This window comes from Chinchilla lanigera, unplaced genomic scaffold (assembly GCF_000276665.1).
Source record: "Chinchilla lanigera isolate Chin_1 unplaced genomic scaffold, ChiLan1.0 scaffold00005, whole genome shotgun sequence".
Taxonomy (NCBI): Eukaryota; Metazoa; Chordata; class Mammalia; order Rodentia; family Chinchillidae; genus Chinchilla; species Chinchilla lanigera.
The window spans coordinates 23,784,226-23,805,353 of record NW_004955406.1 but is presented as its reverse complement, the minus strand read 5'-3'; the positions used below and the strand labels follow the sequence as shown (position 1 = coordinate 23,805,353).

The 21,128-nt window shown below is 33.9% G+C and overlaps 1 protein-coding gene across 7 annotated transcripts in view; it reads right to left on the bottom strand.

Moving 5' to 3' along the window:
- Swt1 (SWT1 RNA endoribonuclease homolog (S. cerevisiae)) overlaps positions 1 to 21,128 on the bottom strand; it is an 89,174-nt gene that overhangs the window by 56,012 nt on the left and 12,034 nt on the right. For all 7 annotated transcript variants that reach the window (XM_005375071.2, XM_005375067.2, XM_005375066.2 and 4 more), the window contains 7 exons: positions 20,033 to 20,091; positions 14,875 to 15,580; positions 12,001 to 12,060; positions 10,818 to 10,956; positions 9,217 to 9,321; positions 8,336 to 8,524; positions 1,733 to 1,826 (listed from right to left, as the gene is read on the bottom strand). In XM_005375071.2, the coding sequence (XP_005375128.1) occupies positions 1,733 to 1,826; positions 8,336 to 8,524; positions 9,217 to 9,321; positions 10,818 to 10,956; positions 12,001 to 12,060; positions 14,875 to 15,580; positions 20,033 to 20,091 (1,352 nt within the window). The remainder of the gene's footprint in view (positions 1 to 1,732; positions 1,827 to 8,335; positions 8,525 to 9,216; positions 9,322 to 10,817; positions 10,957 to 12,000; positions 12,061 to 14,874; positions 15,581 to 20,032; positions 20,092 to 21,128) is intronic.

The window sequence follows — 21,128 nt, the reverse complement described above, 5'->3', positions numbered from 1 at the left end:
TTTACAGAATACCCATAAAAGTAGAATATACATTCTGTTCAGATACATAAAACCGCTCATGAAGATAACTAAAATCTTGGCTACAAGACAAACAAATTTAAAAGAACAAAAATATAAATTATGTTTTTAAACCAAATATAAATTATGTTCTTATGTCCTTAAGGAATTAAACTATAATTCAATACCACAACAAAAAAGGTATCTAAAAATTTTACAAATATTTCAACTAAAGTCACAAATAATCAAATAACCTAAAGGTCAAAGAGAAAGTTACAAGGAAAATTATAAGGTATATTGTATTGAATGAAAATAAAAATATAACACAAAATTTGTGGAATACAATTATAACAGTGCTTAAAGGGAAATGTACAAAAGTCTCAAATAAATGGTCTAAGGGGCTGGGGCTTTAGCTCAGCGGCACAGCCTGGCAAGTGCAAGTTCGTGAGTTCGATTCCCAGCACCAGAAAAAAAACAAAAAAAAAAACCATAATCAAATAAATGCTCTAAGCTTCCAGCTTAAGAAACACAAAGCAGTAGCACAAGGGCTATGACAGTATTTTCTGGAATAATCCATGAGTTCTATTACATTGAAAGGGATATAAGCTATGCCACTGCATACATCTGTCAACACTGAGTGGTTAACATTTGTGCATTTTAAGGTAATTATATTTTTCCTCAAAATATTAACCATTCTGTGAAAGTAATCATGTTGCAGGATGGGAAATAACAGAGCTCTGGATGACAGAAGAATGGCAGAGTATTAACAATTGCTATGGCTAGGTACTCAGGAGTTTGTCAGCACTTCTTCACTTTGAATATTATTCAAGATCTCTAAAATGAAAAGTTCCTTAAAAATAAAGCATTATTTTAAGTTTTTGAAAAATAAGTGAAGGAGAGTGAGTGTGGAAGTAAAGAGCACAATTAGTCCTAAGTGTAAAAAATGGAAAAAAATAACATGGCTTCAGTGGCAGAAGAGATAAAAGACCATACAAGACTTATTGACTGGATATAATGTAGATCATAAGGGAAAAGCAAATATAAAAATGACTCACTTTCTGTCTTTATTAAATAGGTAAGGAGTTATAATTTTCATTCATGAAAAGAAGGAAAACTCAAGAACTCTCATTTTTTTAAATGACAGGTTTCAGATGTCTATGAGATATACAAGGGCATCAAATACATAGGTAAAAATACTAGTATGGAGTTTAGAAGGGCAATGGACTGGAGGTTACTGGCCCAGACCTGGGATTATAAATATAAGTAAAGATTTTAGAATGATACACAGTATAAAGTGTTAAAAGTTTTTCCTATCACTATCACTGTCATTAAAATTAACTTACAAAACACCATCTATAAGTTACATAAATATATCCTAACAATAATAGGTATCACACAGTGTACATGATTATCACCATTTAAAGAAAAAACAAAACAAAAAGGAAAATGAAGAAAGAGTAAGAAAAACCAGGTGTATCACCTGAAACATGACAATGTCAGCATTAAAAGTAAAGTTGGCTACCAATTTTCATTTCACTAAAAAAGCCATTTCTGATAATCCCAAAGCAGTGACTTCATGAATAATAGAGAACTGACTGGGGATGGTGGTGCATTCCTGTAATCCCACCACTCCAGAGGCTAAACCAAGAGAATTCACCTTGGTTTTATGGATATGATTTTTAAAAATTATTTGATACAAGATGTTTTTATAAAGTAAAATTATTGTAAAACTCACGTGCACAGAATTACAAAAGAATTGGCGAATAATTCCTGGTACTGAAGACAGCATTTTAATACTCGATCATCATTGTTCTCATCACTCAGTCCATCTACAAATTAAGCAAAGATAACCATCAACACACACATAGGAAATCTGAGCATCATATGCAAAATCCAAAAATATCATAGAAGTTTTAGGACTGTGAAAGCATTCTGTGTGATACTGTAATGGCACATACATATTATATATTTCTCCAAATCTATACCAAACAAATACTAATGTAAACTACAAATTCTGGGTGTTACTGAGAGGTCAGTGTAGGTTGACTGACTATAATAAATGTACTACGCTGGTAGGCAAAGTTGATTATGAGAGAGGCTATGCATGTTTGGCAGTAGGAAGTATATAAGAAATCTGTACTTTCTGCTTCAATATGTTTAGTGTTAAATTCAGAAAATAACTTTTCAATCCTAGGTTTTATGGATATGATTTTTAAAAATTATTTGATATAAGATGTTTTTATAAATAAAGTTACTGTAAAACTCACGTGCAGAGAATTACAAAAGAACTAACTTTGTTGTGAACCCAAAACTGCTCTAAAAATTAACCTCTACTTAGAAAAATGTATCTTTAAAGACTTTTTAAATAGAAAATAAGCCAAATGATGTCTTAACAACTGTAGATATAAAATTCACATAGATATAGCTGTATAATTAAAAAGCAGTTACTTTACCATTAAAATGGGATAAAACTATCTGGAATCTCAAAACAAAATGCAATCAGTAGGGTAAATGTGTCTAGAACCCAAAACTTATGAATTCTAGTCTCCATTCAGTCACTCGGAAGTTATAAGCAAATTACGTAACTACTCATGTTTAGAATTATCTCAGTTTAAGAGGTCTGTAAACTAAGGGACAAATGTTCTACCAGCAACAGAACCAGTTTCTTATGTCTACCTTTCCTTAACAGCTGTAGCAACACATTTAGACAGGTACAGGGAAGGAAACGTGGGCCCTACTAAGAGAACACAATAAGGAATTTCTAATACATATTAATCAGCTCCTGACAAGGTATCATCTGGCATTCTCCCAGCTTTAAAACGTAGTAAAAATTCATTCTTTCACTTTTTGTGCAAATAACACAAGATGTAAAAAGTGGGCCAAAGGCAGTGTTTCTCATACAACCTTACACTACCTACCTAAGAACTCCCAAGGGAACTTGCTAATAATACAGACTGCAGGACCCTAACCCTGCCCTATTTCTGGTTAAGACTCTTTGGAGCCTAGCCCTAGACTAGTGGTGCCAAACCTACGGCACACATGCCCCAGAAGGCTCGCAGACTCTCTGTTAGCACATAAGCCAACTCACTGCAGCAGACAAGCATCAAATTAAGTTTTACTAAACTAAAACCTCAGTACTCTCGTTTAATTCAAATGTTGGTACCTGGTGATAAATAAGTGGGTTTTAGGTTGCAGTATGGGTACTTGGTCCATAAAAGGTTCGCCATCACTTCCCTAGACCATGGTTTAAATTCTTTTTAAGTCTCTTGCATACTAAAATTCAAAATGTATTACCCAATAAGCCTCAATCTTGTCCCAGCTTATAACCCCTTTTTCCTTATTTTTTGGAATATCTTGCTTAATCCTATAATTATTCAAATTGAAAAACTCATTTTTTCTGCAAAATATTATATAGAGCCAAACTTTGCAAGGTCCCTGTGTTAAGCAGCTACATATAAAAAGATAAACTCTTTAGGAATTCACAATCTAGTAGTAAAATCTAGACAAACTATAGCTATCACAGAGCATGAGCCTGAGGGAATCAGATGAGCAGTGAGCTACACAGAATATATCACAGCAGCCAGTTTTCCTTCTTTTAGCTCCAAGAGTAAATACCATGCAAAATGGGCAACTTAAAACTCATTCATAAACTTTAAATAATTTAACAAACAAAAGAGCTTTAAAGGTAACCATGCGTTGCTCTGAAGATAACATGACTGAGATTACCTGTATTATGACTTTTTCTAAGATATACATATGGAGTTGTAGAATATACCTAAAATTGCATGAAACAGTCATTCAATAAATATTCATGAGTACGTACCCAGGTACTTTTCAAAAGTGAATAAAAGAGTCTCCAGAAAGAGACTAGTAAAGTATTGTATATTTATTACTCAACCTTAAATGGCACTTCAAATATAATAACCTCTATTCATATACAATACAAAAATAAGTTCTAGTTAATAACATTTTAATAATCTAATAGAAATTAATTTAGACTAACATTTACAGGCTTAGACAAATATGCAGTAAGTAAACAATTTTTTAACGTATAATAAAGAATACAAAAATATGAAACTTATCTGACAGACATGGTAGATAACTTTTTTTGCCCTTATTTTTATCTTAATATAAAAAATAATGGTATGAAAATCTGGAAAATTCAGAAGTGTAAGTAACTCATAATCCCACCATCTAAACAATACCACTATTCATCATTTACAATTACTTATGCATAATTAAACAAACCTAAGATCTTTAATTTTTTTTTTTTTTTTGGTCGTTACTGGGATTGAACCCAGGGCCTTTTCACTGAAGCTGCAACCCCAGTGTTTAGAGAGTGTCAGTGTGTGTGTGTGTGTGTGTGTTACTGGGGACTGAACTCAAGGCTATCTCACTGCCCCCTTATCTCTCTAGCCCTTTTTTTTATTTTGATACATGGTTTCACTAGAATGCTATATTGCCCAAGGTAGGCTAGAATTTGTGATCTTCTTGCCTCAGCCTCTAAAAGGGCTGGGGTTACAGATACATGTCACCATGACTAGCTAAATCTTTTGTTTTATTTAAAATTACAAATCATTACTGTTTTTAAAAATATTATGTTCTCTCATATGATTATGGCAATATATGTAAGCTCCCCAATTGTTATTCAGGTTGTTTCCAAATTTTTGTTATACAAACATCACTATGATGAACATTACTCATATAACTACTATGAGGCTTTCTCGTTTTTTAAGGATATATCTCTAGAATGCACACTAATGCACACTGTTTAATTTTTCTCCTTAAGTAATTCATATTCCCAAAGCAATACAGCATTGAGTGTTCTTAGCAGGTGCTGGGAAAGATAACTTGCTAACATTAAAAGCAATAAAAGGAAATCACACACAAAAAGTGACAAATTTTTTTTTTAATCTTAAGCTTTTACTCAAAGCTTAGTATAAGCTTTTCATAAAAGGACACAAGAAGATTGCTATTAAGCTATCAACTAGTCTAATATATTAACCAATATTCACAACCATCTTGTAACATGGAGTTTACGCCCTCTCATTTCATCTATTCAGTTTCTTCACCTTGAACTTTTTCCGATCAGGTTATAAACTGAGATCATTAAGATTTCAAATCCGGGGGCTGGGGATTTAGCTCAGCGGCAAAAGCGCCTGCCTGGCAAGTGCAAGGTCGTAAGTTCGGTTCCCGGTACCGGAGAAAAACCAAAAAAAAAAAAAACAAACCAAGATTTCAAATCCTATTATAACAGATAAGTAGTATATCGCATTAATGTAACTGAAAATAGTAGAGGACAGGACTAGAAATATAGTCAACTAAAGCTATTCACTGACTCTCTTTACTTTTCTCATTGCTCAAACAAAAAAACCTAACACCCAAAGTTAAAGGAGGAAAGGTTTATCTCAGCTCACAGTTTGTACAAGTTTCAGTTTATGGAGCTGGCAGGGTAGCATGGCAAAGGGGGCATCAGAGAGGAGAAACAGTTCATGAAAGCAGGGCAGGCAGAAGGCAACAAAGCAGCAAAGCAGTTTATTTCTGTTCCTTTATATTTCATCCAGGATACCAGCCTTTTGGGTGGTGCCACCCACACCCAGGGTGGACCACCCTTAATCCCAACATCACACACCCTAAACCAGCCACCTTTGACACCCCCCACCTATGACCTCATGAGGCTTTGAGGGGAACCTTGATAAAAGCTATAACATTGACTATCTACATTCAAAATGCATAAGCACTGTATCTGGCATATACTGACAACTAATGTTTATTAATGTAATGAACGGATGAATAGCAGAGGCTTTTTTAAAATCAGAAAATAAAGAGATTAGCTGCATTAAAAGCCTTCTCATAATTAATATCATGATTAGATTCTTTTTTGCTTTTGGAGAGGGGACAGTAATGGGAATTGACCCTGAACCTCATACATGCTAGGCAAGCACCAACTCTTTTTATTTTGTGAAAGGGTCTGGTTAAGTTGTCCAGACTATATTTAACTTGCAATACTCTTGCCTCAGCCTCCCAAATATTGTAACTGGGATCATAAGAAAATGTCATTGAGCCCAGCTAGATTAAGCATAAGATACAATGGTACCTCGGTTCACAAACTTAATTCATTCCACCATTCTGGAAAAGATGGCCAAGTTCATGTTCATTCGAGAAAGATGGCCGCAGTCATATTTTGTCACCCAATGCACAGTACACAAACAAAACCAAAATTTTACCAAACATTTCTGTTTGCAAACCAAATTATTCACAATCAAAAGTTTTCATGAACTGAGGTACAACCATCAATCTTTCAAATCTTATTGGTAGATACAGGAGCAGTAGACAGTATAAAATCCATGATATTTAAAGTAACATATATCTATATATACAAATAATGCTGAGTTGGGAAGAAATAAATTTTTAAAGCAATACACACATACACAAATTCTACACAGACAACAGTGCTGTTTCACAAAATATTTTTCCAATACATTGCATAAAGTATAATAAATATAGATTCTAGAATTAAAGCACAATTGCACACCACATAATAATGTTTCAGTCAATGACAAAATGTATATACAATGGTGGTCCCAGCAGATTAAATTGGAGCTGTAAATTCCTATCACCTCATTAAGCCATAGCCATCTTAATACAGTAACACAAAGCACTGCTTAAGTGTTACATTGTGATTACACTGATATAAGCAAACTGCATTGATAGTCATATAAAAGTACAGCACACAAATATGTACAATATAAAGTATTTGAAAATGGTAATAAGTGACTGTCTTACTGGTTTATGTCTTTACTATAACTTTTGTTATTTTAGATTATATTCTTATTTATATTTTTAAAATTTACTGTACAACAGTATGGCAAATTAGTGGTAGCAACCTTTTTCATCTTAAGTTTACTCTGTCTCTTAATTACATCAAGAGGTCATGGCAAGCAAACAACCATTTAGGTTTGTGTAAGTACACTCTGTGATGTCTGCATAATGATGCAATTGCCTAACCACACTATTCTCAAAACTATCCTTGTTTGCTGGGGATGGTGACAAATGCCTGCAGTCCCAGCATGTAGGAGGATCACAAGTTTAAGCCAGCCTGTATTAAATGTTGAGTTCAAGGCCAGCCTGAATTACATAGCGAGACCCTACCACAAAATAAAAACAAAACCAAAAAACAAGAACTACACATATTCCTTACTTAACAACTTATCTGTTTAATGAAAATTTGGACTTAGGCCCACTGTTCGGACTTATGACCGCTGCTTGTCTTATCATCCGTCTTTTTTTGGTACAGTTCTATACATCTTGTTTACAGAGCATCAATGTCTTTTTTTTTTTTTTATGGTATACCTTGTTTATATAGTACTGTAATTTTTGCTGATAATACTACACAGTACACTACTCGTTTTATGTTCTGTTATATATTATAGTGCTGCATGCAAGAGTTATGTACATAGCTTCATGGACCTCACGGTCCTGTTAATGGCAAGGGTCACCAGGATGGAGCCACTTGTATTTAAAACTGTTCTTTTTTTATTTGTCGTTTAAAAACAAACTTGGAAGAAATAAAATCTAAAGCTTGCCCTTTGTCTCTTGCAACATCAATTATGTACAGTTCAGAATGATCACTGATACAAAACACGCTAAGGATGGGGGAGAGGGTGAGTGGGTGCTTTCAAAAAGGGAACAATTTCATCTGTTAAGAAGGGCCAACTTGCTATAAAGGATACACACAACACAAAATAAAGTCTTCACAGGGAAAAATAAAATGAAATAAAAAAATAAAAAAAGTGTTATGTACATAAAAGCAAAGTAATCAAATTGAAATTTCCTTTGAACATTTCTTTGTTCTAAACAGTGAACATACTACATACAATGCCTCATTTAGTAACCAATTCATTTAATGATCTAGTCTCATGAGTGCAACTCAGTCATTAAATGAAGTCTCATGAGTGCAACTCAAATAATTATCTCAGATTCTGACAAACCACAGAAAAAACATTTGTCTCTGTAGTATACTAACTACATGCAGTGATAGAACAGAAACCTACATCACTGACTGACCTCATTACTCAATAATGATTTTTTTTTAAAAAAGAACCCAAGGTTCTGTAATATATACAAGCATCATACAGAACTATGCACTATCTCTGAAATAATTGAGAGAATCTACACGCAGCGGAAAAATAAAAAGCGAGTCACAAAATAAGTCACACACCATTACAATGCCCTTTCCATTTTATATTCCAATGAATATAGCTTTAAAAGTTTTGCACCATTTCCTTCTAATAATGAATCAGCACCCAAACAAGCCTTTATCAGGAATAATACTTACAAAGTTTTTGAGAAGCAAGTTGTATTGATTGACCCCATAGCTTTTTATCTTGGTTTTTGAGACTGTCATTGATGAAACGAACTGCAGGTACAGCTTTGTGCTGGGCATGTTTCAGTAGTTTTCCTGCCTTCATTCGATCTAACTCTTGCACAACAATCCAAGGAATTATTAACACAAGTCTGTCAAAACCTAAAGAATAAAAAGATTTCTTAGAATGCAATAAACATTTATCAAGCTACTAAATCAAATTTCTGTAAGAAAAAATTTAAAGCACACAATCCCGACCTTTAAAAAATTCACCAAAAAGGAGGGACAATACATTAAAAAAAAGGACATTTTTTTAAAATGGAAAGTATAAAGAAGACAGGAGTCCAAAGAACGCTAAAAAAGTTACTAGAGAACAAAAGAGACCAGCAGGTATGATTTCTGCAATAAAGGTTTCTAATGTAAACAAGTTCACAACAACCAAATGAATCATTTTAAATTGCAATGAATAATATTAAAAAGAACTATTAATTGAACAGGAAGAGCAGCAAAAATCTGATGCCAGCCTGGGCTACACAGTGTGTTCAAGGTCACCCTGAACTACACAGCAATACCGTCTCAAAAAAAACGAAAAAAGAGTGATTGTTAGATATAGAGTAAGCAGGTTAATCTGTGAAGGATTTGTCTTTTAACTTAAATCACTTATGCTTTATACGTGGGAGATATACATACATTATATATATAATATATATAACATAACATATGCTATTACATTATATGTATCAATCATATGGCATACAAGCAGAGATGTTTGTAAGGAAAACCCTCTATCAGTGTTAATATAAAATATTAACTCAAGAAAGAAAATCAGAATCTCAAATATGTTTTGTAAATACCTGATATTTCTGTTGCCTTCAAAGTTCTAACAAATTTGAGATGATTCATCAGAATATTTGTGTCAACAACAATTAGAAGAAGCTTTTTGTCTGAAACAGTATTTGCTTAAAAAAAAAAATAAACAGGATTTCATCACATTTAATATCAGACTTGCATAATGACTAAAATTTTTATACCATAGAAACACAAACATTTAAAACCACTCTGTGCCTTATTAACTTAACTATATAAGAGGATCACACATGTGAGTGACTCTAAAGTGGACAGCTATCTAACCCATCACTTTTCCTGCCAAATAAATTTCCACACAATCAATCCAGGGGATCCAGGGCAGAAACCACAACCCCTGCTTGGGGGAAGACAGGTAAGGATGGAGAATGGATGAGTATTGAGAGGGGTTAGGGCAAGATTCATCTAAGTCCAAGTACATATAGAAGATAAGATCTGGTGTAACAGAAAATGGCAGGAAGACTTGGGGCTAAGACAATGAATTGCCCAGAAGAGTGCTCTTGACAGCATTCCTTTGCGGGGGGCGGGGGTCTTTTTATTTGTTTGGGTTTTTTGAGAAAAGGTCTCACTATGTAGATCTGGCTGGCCTCGAACTCACAGTGATCCTCCTGCCTCAGTCTCCTGAGCACTGGGATTACAGACATGCACCACCACACCCATGGTGACAGGAAGACCATTAGACAAGGAAAACAAAATTGCCTTCATTCCAATTCTTAAGGAAAAGAACAGCAACCAATGTTTAATTATTTGCCAGTAGAATATCGTAAATTGCTTAGGTATATTTTAAATCATGAACTTGCCCCAGTAGTAACAATGTCTCTAAATTCTGTCCTACATCACTTGAAATTGCATACTCAGGCAATATATAAGCTAATTTTAATATAGTCTGAGCAAAATATAATTGAAAATCTAAATATATATAAAAGAAAGAAAACAATACTAGCACTGCTATTTCACATGGTTTCTGTGAGAATCATCATGTAAGTTAATGAATAGAAAACAGTAAATTGAAAAATGTAAACATAAATTAGCATTACTGTTTTTATAAACAGAATTCAACATAGTGTACTAATACCTTTGGATAATATTTATCATTATCTTCTCTCACAGTAAAAATAACCAGAATTTACCTATACTGCAAGGAACCCATAAATATAATACCTTGAAATGGTTTACCTTGTGTATCAGTTCTTTACACAGCTGAAAGTTAAAAGTTATGTTTAAGAACAGGAATAAAAATAACTCACAACTTTATTGCCTTTTGGCAAGACAGAAAAATATACCTAAGTTCCTAATAATGTGAGACCTAAAACATAAGACAAATATTAGATCTGATTTTTAAAAGCTAAAAAAATACCCTATCTTTTCTTTTTTTTTGTTTTGGTTTTTTTGTTTGTTTTTTTTCCGGTACCGGGAATTGAACTCACAACTTTGCACTTACCAGGCAGGCGCTGTGCCACAGAGCTAAATTCCCAGCCCCTCCCTTATCATTTCAAATAAGCAAATTTTAACATTTTTATCTAAATATTGAAAAAAGTGGATGTTGACACAGTAATTCTTCCAAAAGCACAGATGATAAACATTAACATACAAGGTATACCAGCAGAAGAATGTACATCATCTTCCACCACATCAATTTCCATACTCATTAACTCCCCAGAAGGTGGAACCACAGGTAAATCCATGCTTTTTCCCACACGTGCAGCATGAAGCTCTTCTACTATCTGCATCTAAATTGTAAAAGATCCCAGTGAAATATTTTGAGTAAATTACTCTGCAGGTTAATAAGAGAATAAAGCAATTAATTATTAATTAGGTCACTTGAAATAATTGGTGGGAAGAATATAGAAATAGGCAAGCAGCACAGTAAAAGATTACAGACATAAAATATATACATGGTTCTTCTCTTATTATTTATTTAACCTTAGACAAGAAAACCAACTACTTTGGGTCTTAGTGGCTCATTTACAAAATCAGAATATTAAACAATACTTTTAGAAGTTTTGTGAGGATTAAGTGAAACAGTATTTATACACCCTTGTACACAGACAGTTAATTCTCAATCCTACGCCTCCCACTCTTACTTCAAAGTACTCTAAGAAGTACTTCCCAGCACAAGCAAACCCATGTAAGTGATGTATTCTGATGTAAATAAATGAAAGAATAATGTAGTTTTAGAGCAGATGTGAGAAATTATTAAGAGGTTCTGACCTACAAACAGAAATATACAAATGATTATCACAAATAAAGTTACTGAGATATATTTTAAAAGTAAAGTAAGTGTTTCATGAACCTAATTTCAATTCAGGACTAAGGATCATAAAATTCTATCCAACAATTCTATGAGGACCAATAAGGAGATTTTAACTGGGAAATGAAATGAGTGAAAAGATAAAAAACTCAAGTGGTCTCAATTCCAATGAATAATAATTTCATCTTACTGGTGAGTAAAAAAGGGAAGCAAAAACATGTTAAAGTCATACTGCATTGTGGCAACTCTAGGCATACACATGCAAAAGGCGTAACTCAAAAATCGGATAATGTGTGGGGCCATAAGCTCCATATTTTTCTTCAAAACACATTGTTATAAACACAGGTTAAAAAAAAGCACACAGGTAAAAGTAAATACTTCTCCAACAGTTTTGGAGGACTTTATAAAAATTCATGTATTGATTTAAAGGGAGAATCATTGCTATTTTCACAGATATTCTATTAAAATAGGAACTACTTGAATTTCATTAAAAACAGTAGAAGTAGATAAGTATATCAATAACCTCTTGATCAGTATCTTGAATACTTTCAGGTGACACTGAAGAACACGGTGCTTCAAAACTCTGAAATAAAAAGTAAGAGTGAAGTTAGAAGTAGTTAAGAATGAAGAATATACCCAGAATAGAGTTTTTGACACTATTAACACACAGAGTCAGGTAATTCTCTGTTGTAGGGTCTGTCCTTTCAGATTTGTAAGGATTATATACAATGCTATTCTTAAAAGGGGGTATGGAGCCAGGAATATAGCTCAGTGGAATTGTGCCTGCCTGGCAAGCACAAGATCCCAAGTTCAATTCCTGGTACCAATAAATAAATAAAAGGGGGTATGCTAGGTGGTAGAATATGTACAGATTAGAAAGACAGACAGACAGACAGACACACACACACACACACACACAGAGTAACTGATAAACTATAAATCTTTAGAACATTAATTTGGATTGGGAGTGAGAGGGTTGCCTCTGAGAAGGATCTGAATCAAAAGACTATAAAGCCTAAGAACAAAAGGTTTGTTTTTTTTTTCTGTCTTTTTGAGATAGGGTCTCACTAGGCAGCTCAGGCTGGCCTTGAGCTCACTTTGTAGCCCAGGCTGGCCTCAAACTTGCAATGATCCTCCAGATTCAGCCTCCCAAGTGCTGGGATTACAGGTGTGCACCACCATATCTGGCTATTTTTTAAGAAAGCATTAACAAGGTTATCTAATAACAGGACTACTAAATCCAGGAAAAATACAATTGGTTCCTTGTAAAGCACACTCATTATTTTCGAAAAATAATAAAGAAATCAAGAAATTATTAAGTACAACAAAACAAATACGCCATTAAGATGATTATATCCTGTCAATAATTTCTGAAGTTAATATACTCAATATAAGGGCAATATTTGCTTGTGGCACCAGTGTCTAGGTAAATACTGTTTTTTTCTTTGTTCTTTTTTTGTTGCCTAAAGTACAGGAGCTTGAATCTAGGACTTCACACACATTAGGTAAGTATTCTATCACTAAGCTACAAATTCAGCCCTTTTAAATTTTATTTTGAGACCAGGTCTCACTATGTAGCCTAGGCTACCCTCAAACTCAAAACCCTCTGGTCTCAGATTTTTGAGTGTGGAGATTATAGGCATGGGCCACCACACCACACTGCTCCAGAGTCTAAGAATTTGAAGTCAGATAATGCTACCCTTAAAGTAACAGTTTCTAAGTTTTAATTCTGATAAAAAGTAATCATGAAAAAACTGCTTCCCCTTCCACTTAATATTCATACTAGGCATTTCTTTTGGTTTGTGTAGTTTTATACAGAGCTCAAAAACACAATAAGGCTAGGCATGTTGGTACATGCCTTTAATCTCAGCTATTTGGGAGGCTGAGGCAGGAGGATCACAAGTCTAAGGCCAGCATGAACAAAACCCTGTCTCAAAAAGGACTGGCAGGAGGGTCCAGTGAGGAATGTTGTTGCTCAGTAGTAGACCTTCCCTGGTTTTAAACACAGGGAGGAGGGGATGTGTTACAAAGATTTCTCATACTATTCCTTTTATGTACAGCACAAGGGTGACAAGAAGCAGTGCTACAATGACAAATGAACATACTGACAATTTCAAGTTCCTTTCACACTCTAGAGAACTGATTATAATACACAAACTGGCGATGTTTTCCCTTTAAGAAGCCAGCAGGAACAAACTCAATTCTTTCCCTCTGTAGGCCTCTTCAAATTCATTTGAATTAAAAATATACCTTCTCAAGCTCTTCTTCTTTAGCTATAATCCCTCCATTTTACACAAGAATAATTGCGATTCACTATTGCCATCTATGGTCTCAAACACAAGCAAGCTTAACCATCCCTGTTTAAAAGCAGTCTCTAAATTTCAGAATCTTTCATGTTCCAAACTTTTAGAAGTCCTCTTCAACATAATTTTATTTATGTTGAAGAAACTTTTTATGTTTGTAGAAACAAAGTCATAAAGTCTCAAAAGCAGCCCCAAAATACCAATTTATTACAAAATCTAGAAGCAAAACAGATATGCCAAGCTTTCTAGCCTGGATTTCTGTTCACTTAGTCCTTCTGCCTGGAATATCCCGCTTCCCCGTTCCACTCAACTTCATCTTCACCCGAGTAACTCTTCCTCACTCCTTGTTTCTCAGTGTAAATGTGATCCCTCCAGTAAACCTTTCCCAACTACTTCAGTGTATCAAGGCTATGTTAGTCTCATGCCATCTTTCTATTATTAGTAAGTACTTTACTTATCAGATTTAAGGAAATTGCTTCTATCTCTCCTTATATAAATATGTCTTTGAAAACAGAGACTTCACCCTTTGTTTACTATTGTGGTACTGCATCCCAATCCCTTTTTATTTTTTTTTTTTTTTATTTTGAGGCAGGGTCTTGATAAATCACTAAATTAACCAACTGAGGTCCAACTTGTAACACTCCTGCCTCAGCCTTCCAGAGTACTAAGATTATAGTTATGCACCACTATGCCTGCCTGAGACTGTGTTTCTTTTACAGGGTACTTTAATACAGTGCCTGGAACACAGGAGCATGGAAAAAAAGTTGTTGAAGAATTTTATTAACCCCTAAGGGTTCTCTAGTATCTGGGGTTAGAAAGGAGCCTAAGAGACTGTTACAGTGCTTTTCTTCACAGGTCTATCTTTAACTGCTTCTCTGCATACAATCACACATTCCCTTCTATAATGGACCCTTGATAACTGCTAGAATTATCTTCCTAAGGAAGCTGGAATTAGAATAAAACAAGAAACCAATACATGTCTTCGTGTCTAAATTTCAATCAGCACTCCACGATTATCAGTATCAGAAATAACTAAAACTTGACTATATGAATTTTTTTGCTGAAATCAAATTCCTCATTTTGTACTACCTTACCTGAGTAAGGTTTTCCTTAGAACTTGAATCATTACTTTCTTGATGCTCAAGATTTTTTCTTTTTTGTTCACAAAGAGTCTGTTTATATGTGGAATCTAAAAGTAAACGTTCAGCTTTATGCCTGGTCAAATTTAATGAAACCTGGGAGCCTTCGGGGAATCCTCTCGCTTCTTGTTTAGTCTTTACCTTATTAGAAGCTAAATTGAAGACATTTTCTTCTACGAGCTTCTGGAGGGTATTACAGGATTTTACTGGGATTTTGAAGCTGATCTTGCTCGTTCTAGAGTCAAAGGGTTCATGAATAATCTTATTAGAATCACAATCTTGAGAAAATTGATTTTTCTTATGTTTACATTTTTCAGAACTATCTCTAAATTTGTTTCTTCCTCTCTTGAGTTCTTTCATCTTCTCTGTCTGAGCAAGCAGATGAGACCATTCCTTTGCCCTTGGTTGGTCTTCCATTTTAGATTTCGTGTCTTTTAAAGTTTCAGGATCGGTAAGGCATTTAATTCCATGGTCAAGCTTACTTGTAACATTTATAAATTTAATCTCTTTAAGTCTCTTCAATTTTTTAGTTCCATTTGAAGTACTCTGCGAAATAATTTGATTATTCGTTGAAGATGATGCTTCTTGGAGTTTACTAGGTCCTTGGGATGAAGAACTGATTTTTGGTCTCTTCCTGGACATGTCAATTTCTACATTCAATCTGTAAAGCAGCACAGAAATCTAGGTTATATTGCAATTATACAGATTGTTGTACTGTATAATTTTTGTTTGGGTGAGAGAATGTGCTAACTCTCAACTTCATAAAAAGAAATGGCTTACTTCAAGAATGAAGTGGAATTACTGAACAAATAGTACTAGATTCACTGGTTTGCTATTTGGAAAAAAGTTTCGACTTTATATTGCATCAGATAATATAAATTCGAAGTAAATTAAACACTTAAGCATAAAATTATCATAATTGCTATACTTCTCACTAAATTTTTAATAAATGGAGGATAAAGGGAATATTTGATGCTAAATGCAAAATTTTCTAAATGTACCAATGGAAGAAAAAAATAACTAAAGCTTTAGGATTTCAAAAATGACAAAAATTAAAACAGCTGGGAAATGATATTTACTAGATACATATAAAAACCTATTATTCTTAGAAAATAAAAAGCTTACTGAGATTCAAGGATACATCTCACAAAAATGAATGAAAGAAAATAATATTTGAAAAAATCATTCAACTTCCCTAGTAATCATAGGCACAGTAATTATAACAATAATATATCATCTTCTCCACCAAATTAGCAAAGATTATAAAGTAGCATTAAAAACTATCATGATGGTACAAGTTTGTTTTGGGTTTTTTGTGGTTTGTTTTTTTTTTTTTTTTTTTTGGTTTTTCTCCGGTACCGGGAACCGAACTCACGACCTTGCACTTGCCAGGCAGGCGTTTTGCCGCTAAGCTAAATCCCCAGCCCCCATGATGGTACAAGTTTGTAATCCCAGCTACTTGGAAAGTTGAAGGAGGATTAAAGTTCAAGCCCACCCAGAGCAAACTTATTAGCAAGACTCTGATGCAAAAACAAAACAAACAAAAATTAGAAGGAAAAAAAAAAAGAACTAAGGTGTAGATCAGTGATACAGTACTTGTCTAGAAGGTTCAAAGCCCTGGGTTCAAAATACAGCTGGAGATGGGATGAAAAATAGTATGACAGTTCTACAAAGGAATTTGACAATATACACTGAGATTTCTAAAAATGTTCATATTGAGCAGGGGATATAGCTCAGCAGCACAGTGCCCACCTGGCAACGCAAGGTCATGAGTTTGATTCCTGATACCAAAAAAAAAATTTGTATTTTTCGAGTCCTCAGTAATTCCCATTTTAGAAATCTCTATCAAGGTGAAACAAGAAATGAGCTAAAAAAAATTTAAGAGGCAATTTAATTCAAGATAATTTAAATAGCACAAAAATCGTGTAGAAAGCATATGCTATAATTTTGGAAATTATTTTTTAAAAGTCAGTCATAAAATGGAATATCCTGGTCATTTCAAATGATAATTTAAATAAGACTAGTGAAAAGACCAGTAAAAAATATGTTAAAATATTACAAGCAGCAATGCCTAGATGCGCTAATACTGTCCTGCTTATAAAAGCAGATGCTACTTTCCAGTCAAAAAGTGGAAAGTTTCAAACACAACCCACTAATTTATATCAATAAATCCTTAAGTGCCTTCTAAGAGTCAGTCACTATGTTAAGTCCTGGAAAGGCAGTAGAGAACACATTAGAGTCCTTACCTCCACTTACCTTCATCCCAATAGGAAAGAAAGAAATAATAAACAAATGACTTCTCGATTAATTATGTAAGAGCAAACTATAAACATCTCGTAGTTTTTAAAGAAGTTTCACCTAAGTCTACACCTGGTCTTATTTTCTCTGCTATCACTTCTATACAAAAAGACTGCCTATCATTTATATGTTAATAAGTAACATCAAAACAAAAGCTTATTTAACAGCATTCACTGCTTAAAAGAAATACTCTCTGAATATTGAAAACATTTGCATTGGAAACTTTCTGAATACTAAAAGCAGACATAATACTATATTATTACCTTTGCTTGTTATTTTTATCATTAATACACTTACATATATTCTTAAATCATGGAACAGGAATTATGTTAATAATGTAATGTTACGTTAATAATGTAATGTAATGGCTTTCCAGATGAAAATTCTGATATTCCAATCTGTGTCTCAGCTTTCATTATTTGTAAACTAATTTCAAGATCTGTAGAGCTAAATTAATTATGGAAATTTTTATAGAAGATACTATATACAATGTATCTTTTTTTTTTCTTTTTGGTACCAGGAATCAAACTTAGGACCTTGTGTTTACAAGGCAGGCACTGTGCCGCTGAGCTACAGCCCCAGCCCCTACATACCATACAGAAATATTTATAAATTTAAGGAGAAGTTTGTTTACTTCTGCAGTAAGTGAACGACAGCAGCAAAGGATCTACTTTCTTTGTAAACCAATGGTTGTTAGAAATACACTATTGGTATCAATGTCTACAGAACACAGTATCACAGTTTTCTTCTGTGAAAGTAAATTCGTAAATATATAATAGTTCCTATGCCATACTGTTTGAATCTTATACAGATAAATGACAAGACAGATCTAAAACAGCTAGTATGCCATATTGTTTGTTTAACGAAACAAACAATATTGCTTAGCTAACAAAACTTTTCACTAGGTTACGTCTAGAGTACTTGCCAGTATCTGAAGATGACCATTCAGATCTTAGTAACACTAAATGGCATGGCTTGTCATATTACTGATGTTGATATTCTGATGATAAGATGGTAACCAAAACACAGGTTTCAACATACCAAAATTGTTACTAAAGTATTCAACTTTTTATTACTCCGAAGGCTGAAGTCAACTAGCAGATTTTGAATACTTAGGCCAAGCCAAACTTCAATGTAACCCTAGAATAATTTAAAAACCTAGTGTCCAAAGAATTCAATAGCTTACATCTTTCTTCTAAAGACTATATAGACAAGTCAGGATAGGGGTTGGTGGGTACGCTATCAAACAAAAATCTACGTATACTGTATCCTCTTATATATATGGATCTAAGAAGGGTTAAAAAAGGTGCCCTTACGCAAAAGATAAGTAGTGAATAGTTGTGCTTTAGAGAACTTTAAAATTTTGATAGGACAATATAAAATGTAGTAAGAATCGAATTCAAAAAAAATTTAGCAAAAGCTGGGCATGGTGGCACAACTGTAATCCCAGCACTTGTAAACCTGAGGCAGGAGGATTACTGTGAGTTTGAGGCCAGCTTGGGTTACACAGTAGGTTCAAAATCAACCTGGACTACAAACCTCAGCTCAGAAAAAAGATTTTTTAGTAGGCAATAGTCAAGCATAATACAAAATTTGTGATAAACGGTACTTCCAACAGATGACAATATAGATGCAAAGTACTACCACCAAAAAAAAGATGATTCAAAAAAAGACTAAGCCAGACATGGTGGTGCACACCTGTAATCCCAGCACTCAGAAGGCTGAGGCAGAAGAATCGCTATCAGTTTGAAGCCAACCTGGACTACATAAGCAAGTTCACACTTGATCTTAGCCAAAAGGCTGAGAAGGGACACATAAACAAGTTCAAGGCCAGCCTGAACTGTGTAACCAGACTCTGACCCTGTCTCCAAAAAAAAGAAAAAGAATAGAAAAGTGGGAAAGTTAAGATTTTAGTTTTGGTTTTTACCAGACATTAACTGAGACTGTTTGGGAAGCAGAACTTACATTAATACGTTTAATGCCATTTAAACTGTTTTTCCCATTATTCCCTATCTTCAGAGAAACCTTAACCTTACCAACTTTTGTCATGCATTATGTTTTTTATACTTATTAACTCCAATTAATGGCAAGAAATACCTTTACTACCAAATTCTCTGCAATTTTTATCTGAAGAATGAAGAAATTAAGGAGGAGGGAGAGGGGAGACAAAAAAGAAGTTGTGTTACGTACATATACTAACTCCCTGCGATGAATGTAACCATTATGTAGTAAAAATATGTACTAATAAAAATAAAAATAAAGAAAAATAACTTCCATTATTCCCACAATATTCCTCAAGTTCTCTAGGTGTAATCAAAACTAACTTTCTAGCCATACCAATTTAGCACAGTTCACATTTTCTATATACATAAAAATAATTTTTTTTTTTTTTTTGGTGTTTTGAGACAGGGTCTTACTTTGTAGTGCAGGCTGACCTTGAACTTGCATTGCTTCTCCTGCCTCTGCTTTCTGAGTACTGGGGTACAGGCATGTGACACCATGCTATGTGCCACTATCCATCATTTTTAAATTAAGCTCTTTATTAGTACCATGTATGTAACAAAGCTATGTATCTTATAAACATGGGCCCAAACCAAATCCACTGAGATTAAAATTTGTATTTTAGTATCAATTACACAATCATTTTGGAACACTTTTTGTTTCACTCAATTTTTTCTTAAAAGTTCAGTAATCATAATCTGTCATATAAAAACAGTAATAATCAAAGTAAATAAAAGATTAATAAATCTGAGCATCATTCTCATAATATTCAGCCAAAAAAAGTTTAGGATACCAAAAAAGGGAGGGAATTTACCTTTTTAGTTCTTGCCTTCTTTTTGTATTGGAGTATAGAATGTCTGTATGATCTGATTTCTGAAAAAAAATATATATTATTTAGAAAATATAAATTATGTGCTAGTACTGAAGTTACAGGGAAAGGAGACTGACAGAAATTTCTTTTTTTCTATTGTGTGTTAGTAAATAACCTGGTAATTTAATCTTCCCAACCCTCTTGAAGGAAAGATATTATCTTCCTTCTTTATAGAAAATGCCCAAAACTGAAACAGAGTTAGGTATCTTTCTCATCACTACAGAGTATGTACGTATAAAAGTCATGATTTAAAACCAGATCTGTTTCATTCTCTTCACTCTACCATCTTATCTATGTACTCTGAGGATATAGAACTATGCACAAGAAAAATAAGAGAAACATAAAGGATTTTTACAAATAATATAAGGAGTGGCAAAGCAGAATAATACACAGTCAGTAAGTACTAAAAGAATTTCAAATATCAACCAACGAAAGATAGAAGGTAGATAAAGAAGAAAGAAGAAAGGGGTTGGGGATTTAGCTCAGTGGCACAGCGCCTGTCCGGCATGCGCAAGGTCATGAGTTCGATTCCTGGTATGGGGGGAGGGGGTGAATATATTCTGAGGACTAAAAGGTAATAAATAATATAAATTCAACATAAAGAAAATAAAGCAGCCTACCCAGAGGTAGAGGAACTCTTTCACAGAAGAAAAGAGCATAAAGATAATTGGATGGTTAAGGTGGGACTAAATTTAAGAAAGCCTAGGGCTAGGGATGTAGCTCTGCAACGAAGTGCCTGCCTGGCAAGTGCAAGGCTCTGAGTTCGATTCCTAGTACCAAATAACTACAGTGAGTAAAAATCTTTCTACAGACAATATGATGAAAGTAATGTTTTAAGCCAGGCACTCTAGCACATACCTGTATCCCAGCTACTCAGAAGACTGAGACAGGAGGACTACAAGTCTGAGACAACCCTGGGTACCTTAGCAACTCAGGAAGATGATGCCTCAAAATTTTAAAAAGTGCTAGGAATGTAGCTCAATGAGAAGGTTCTAGGTTAAATCCCTAGTACCACCAAAAAAAAAAAAAAAAAAAAAAA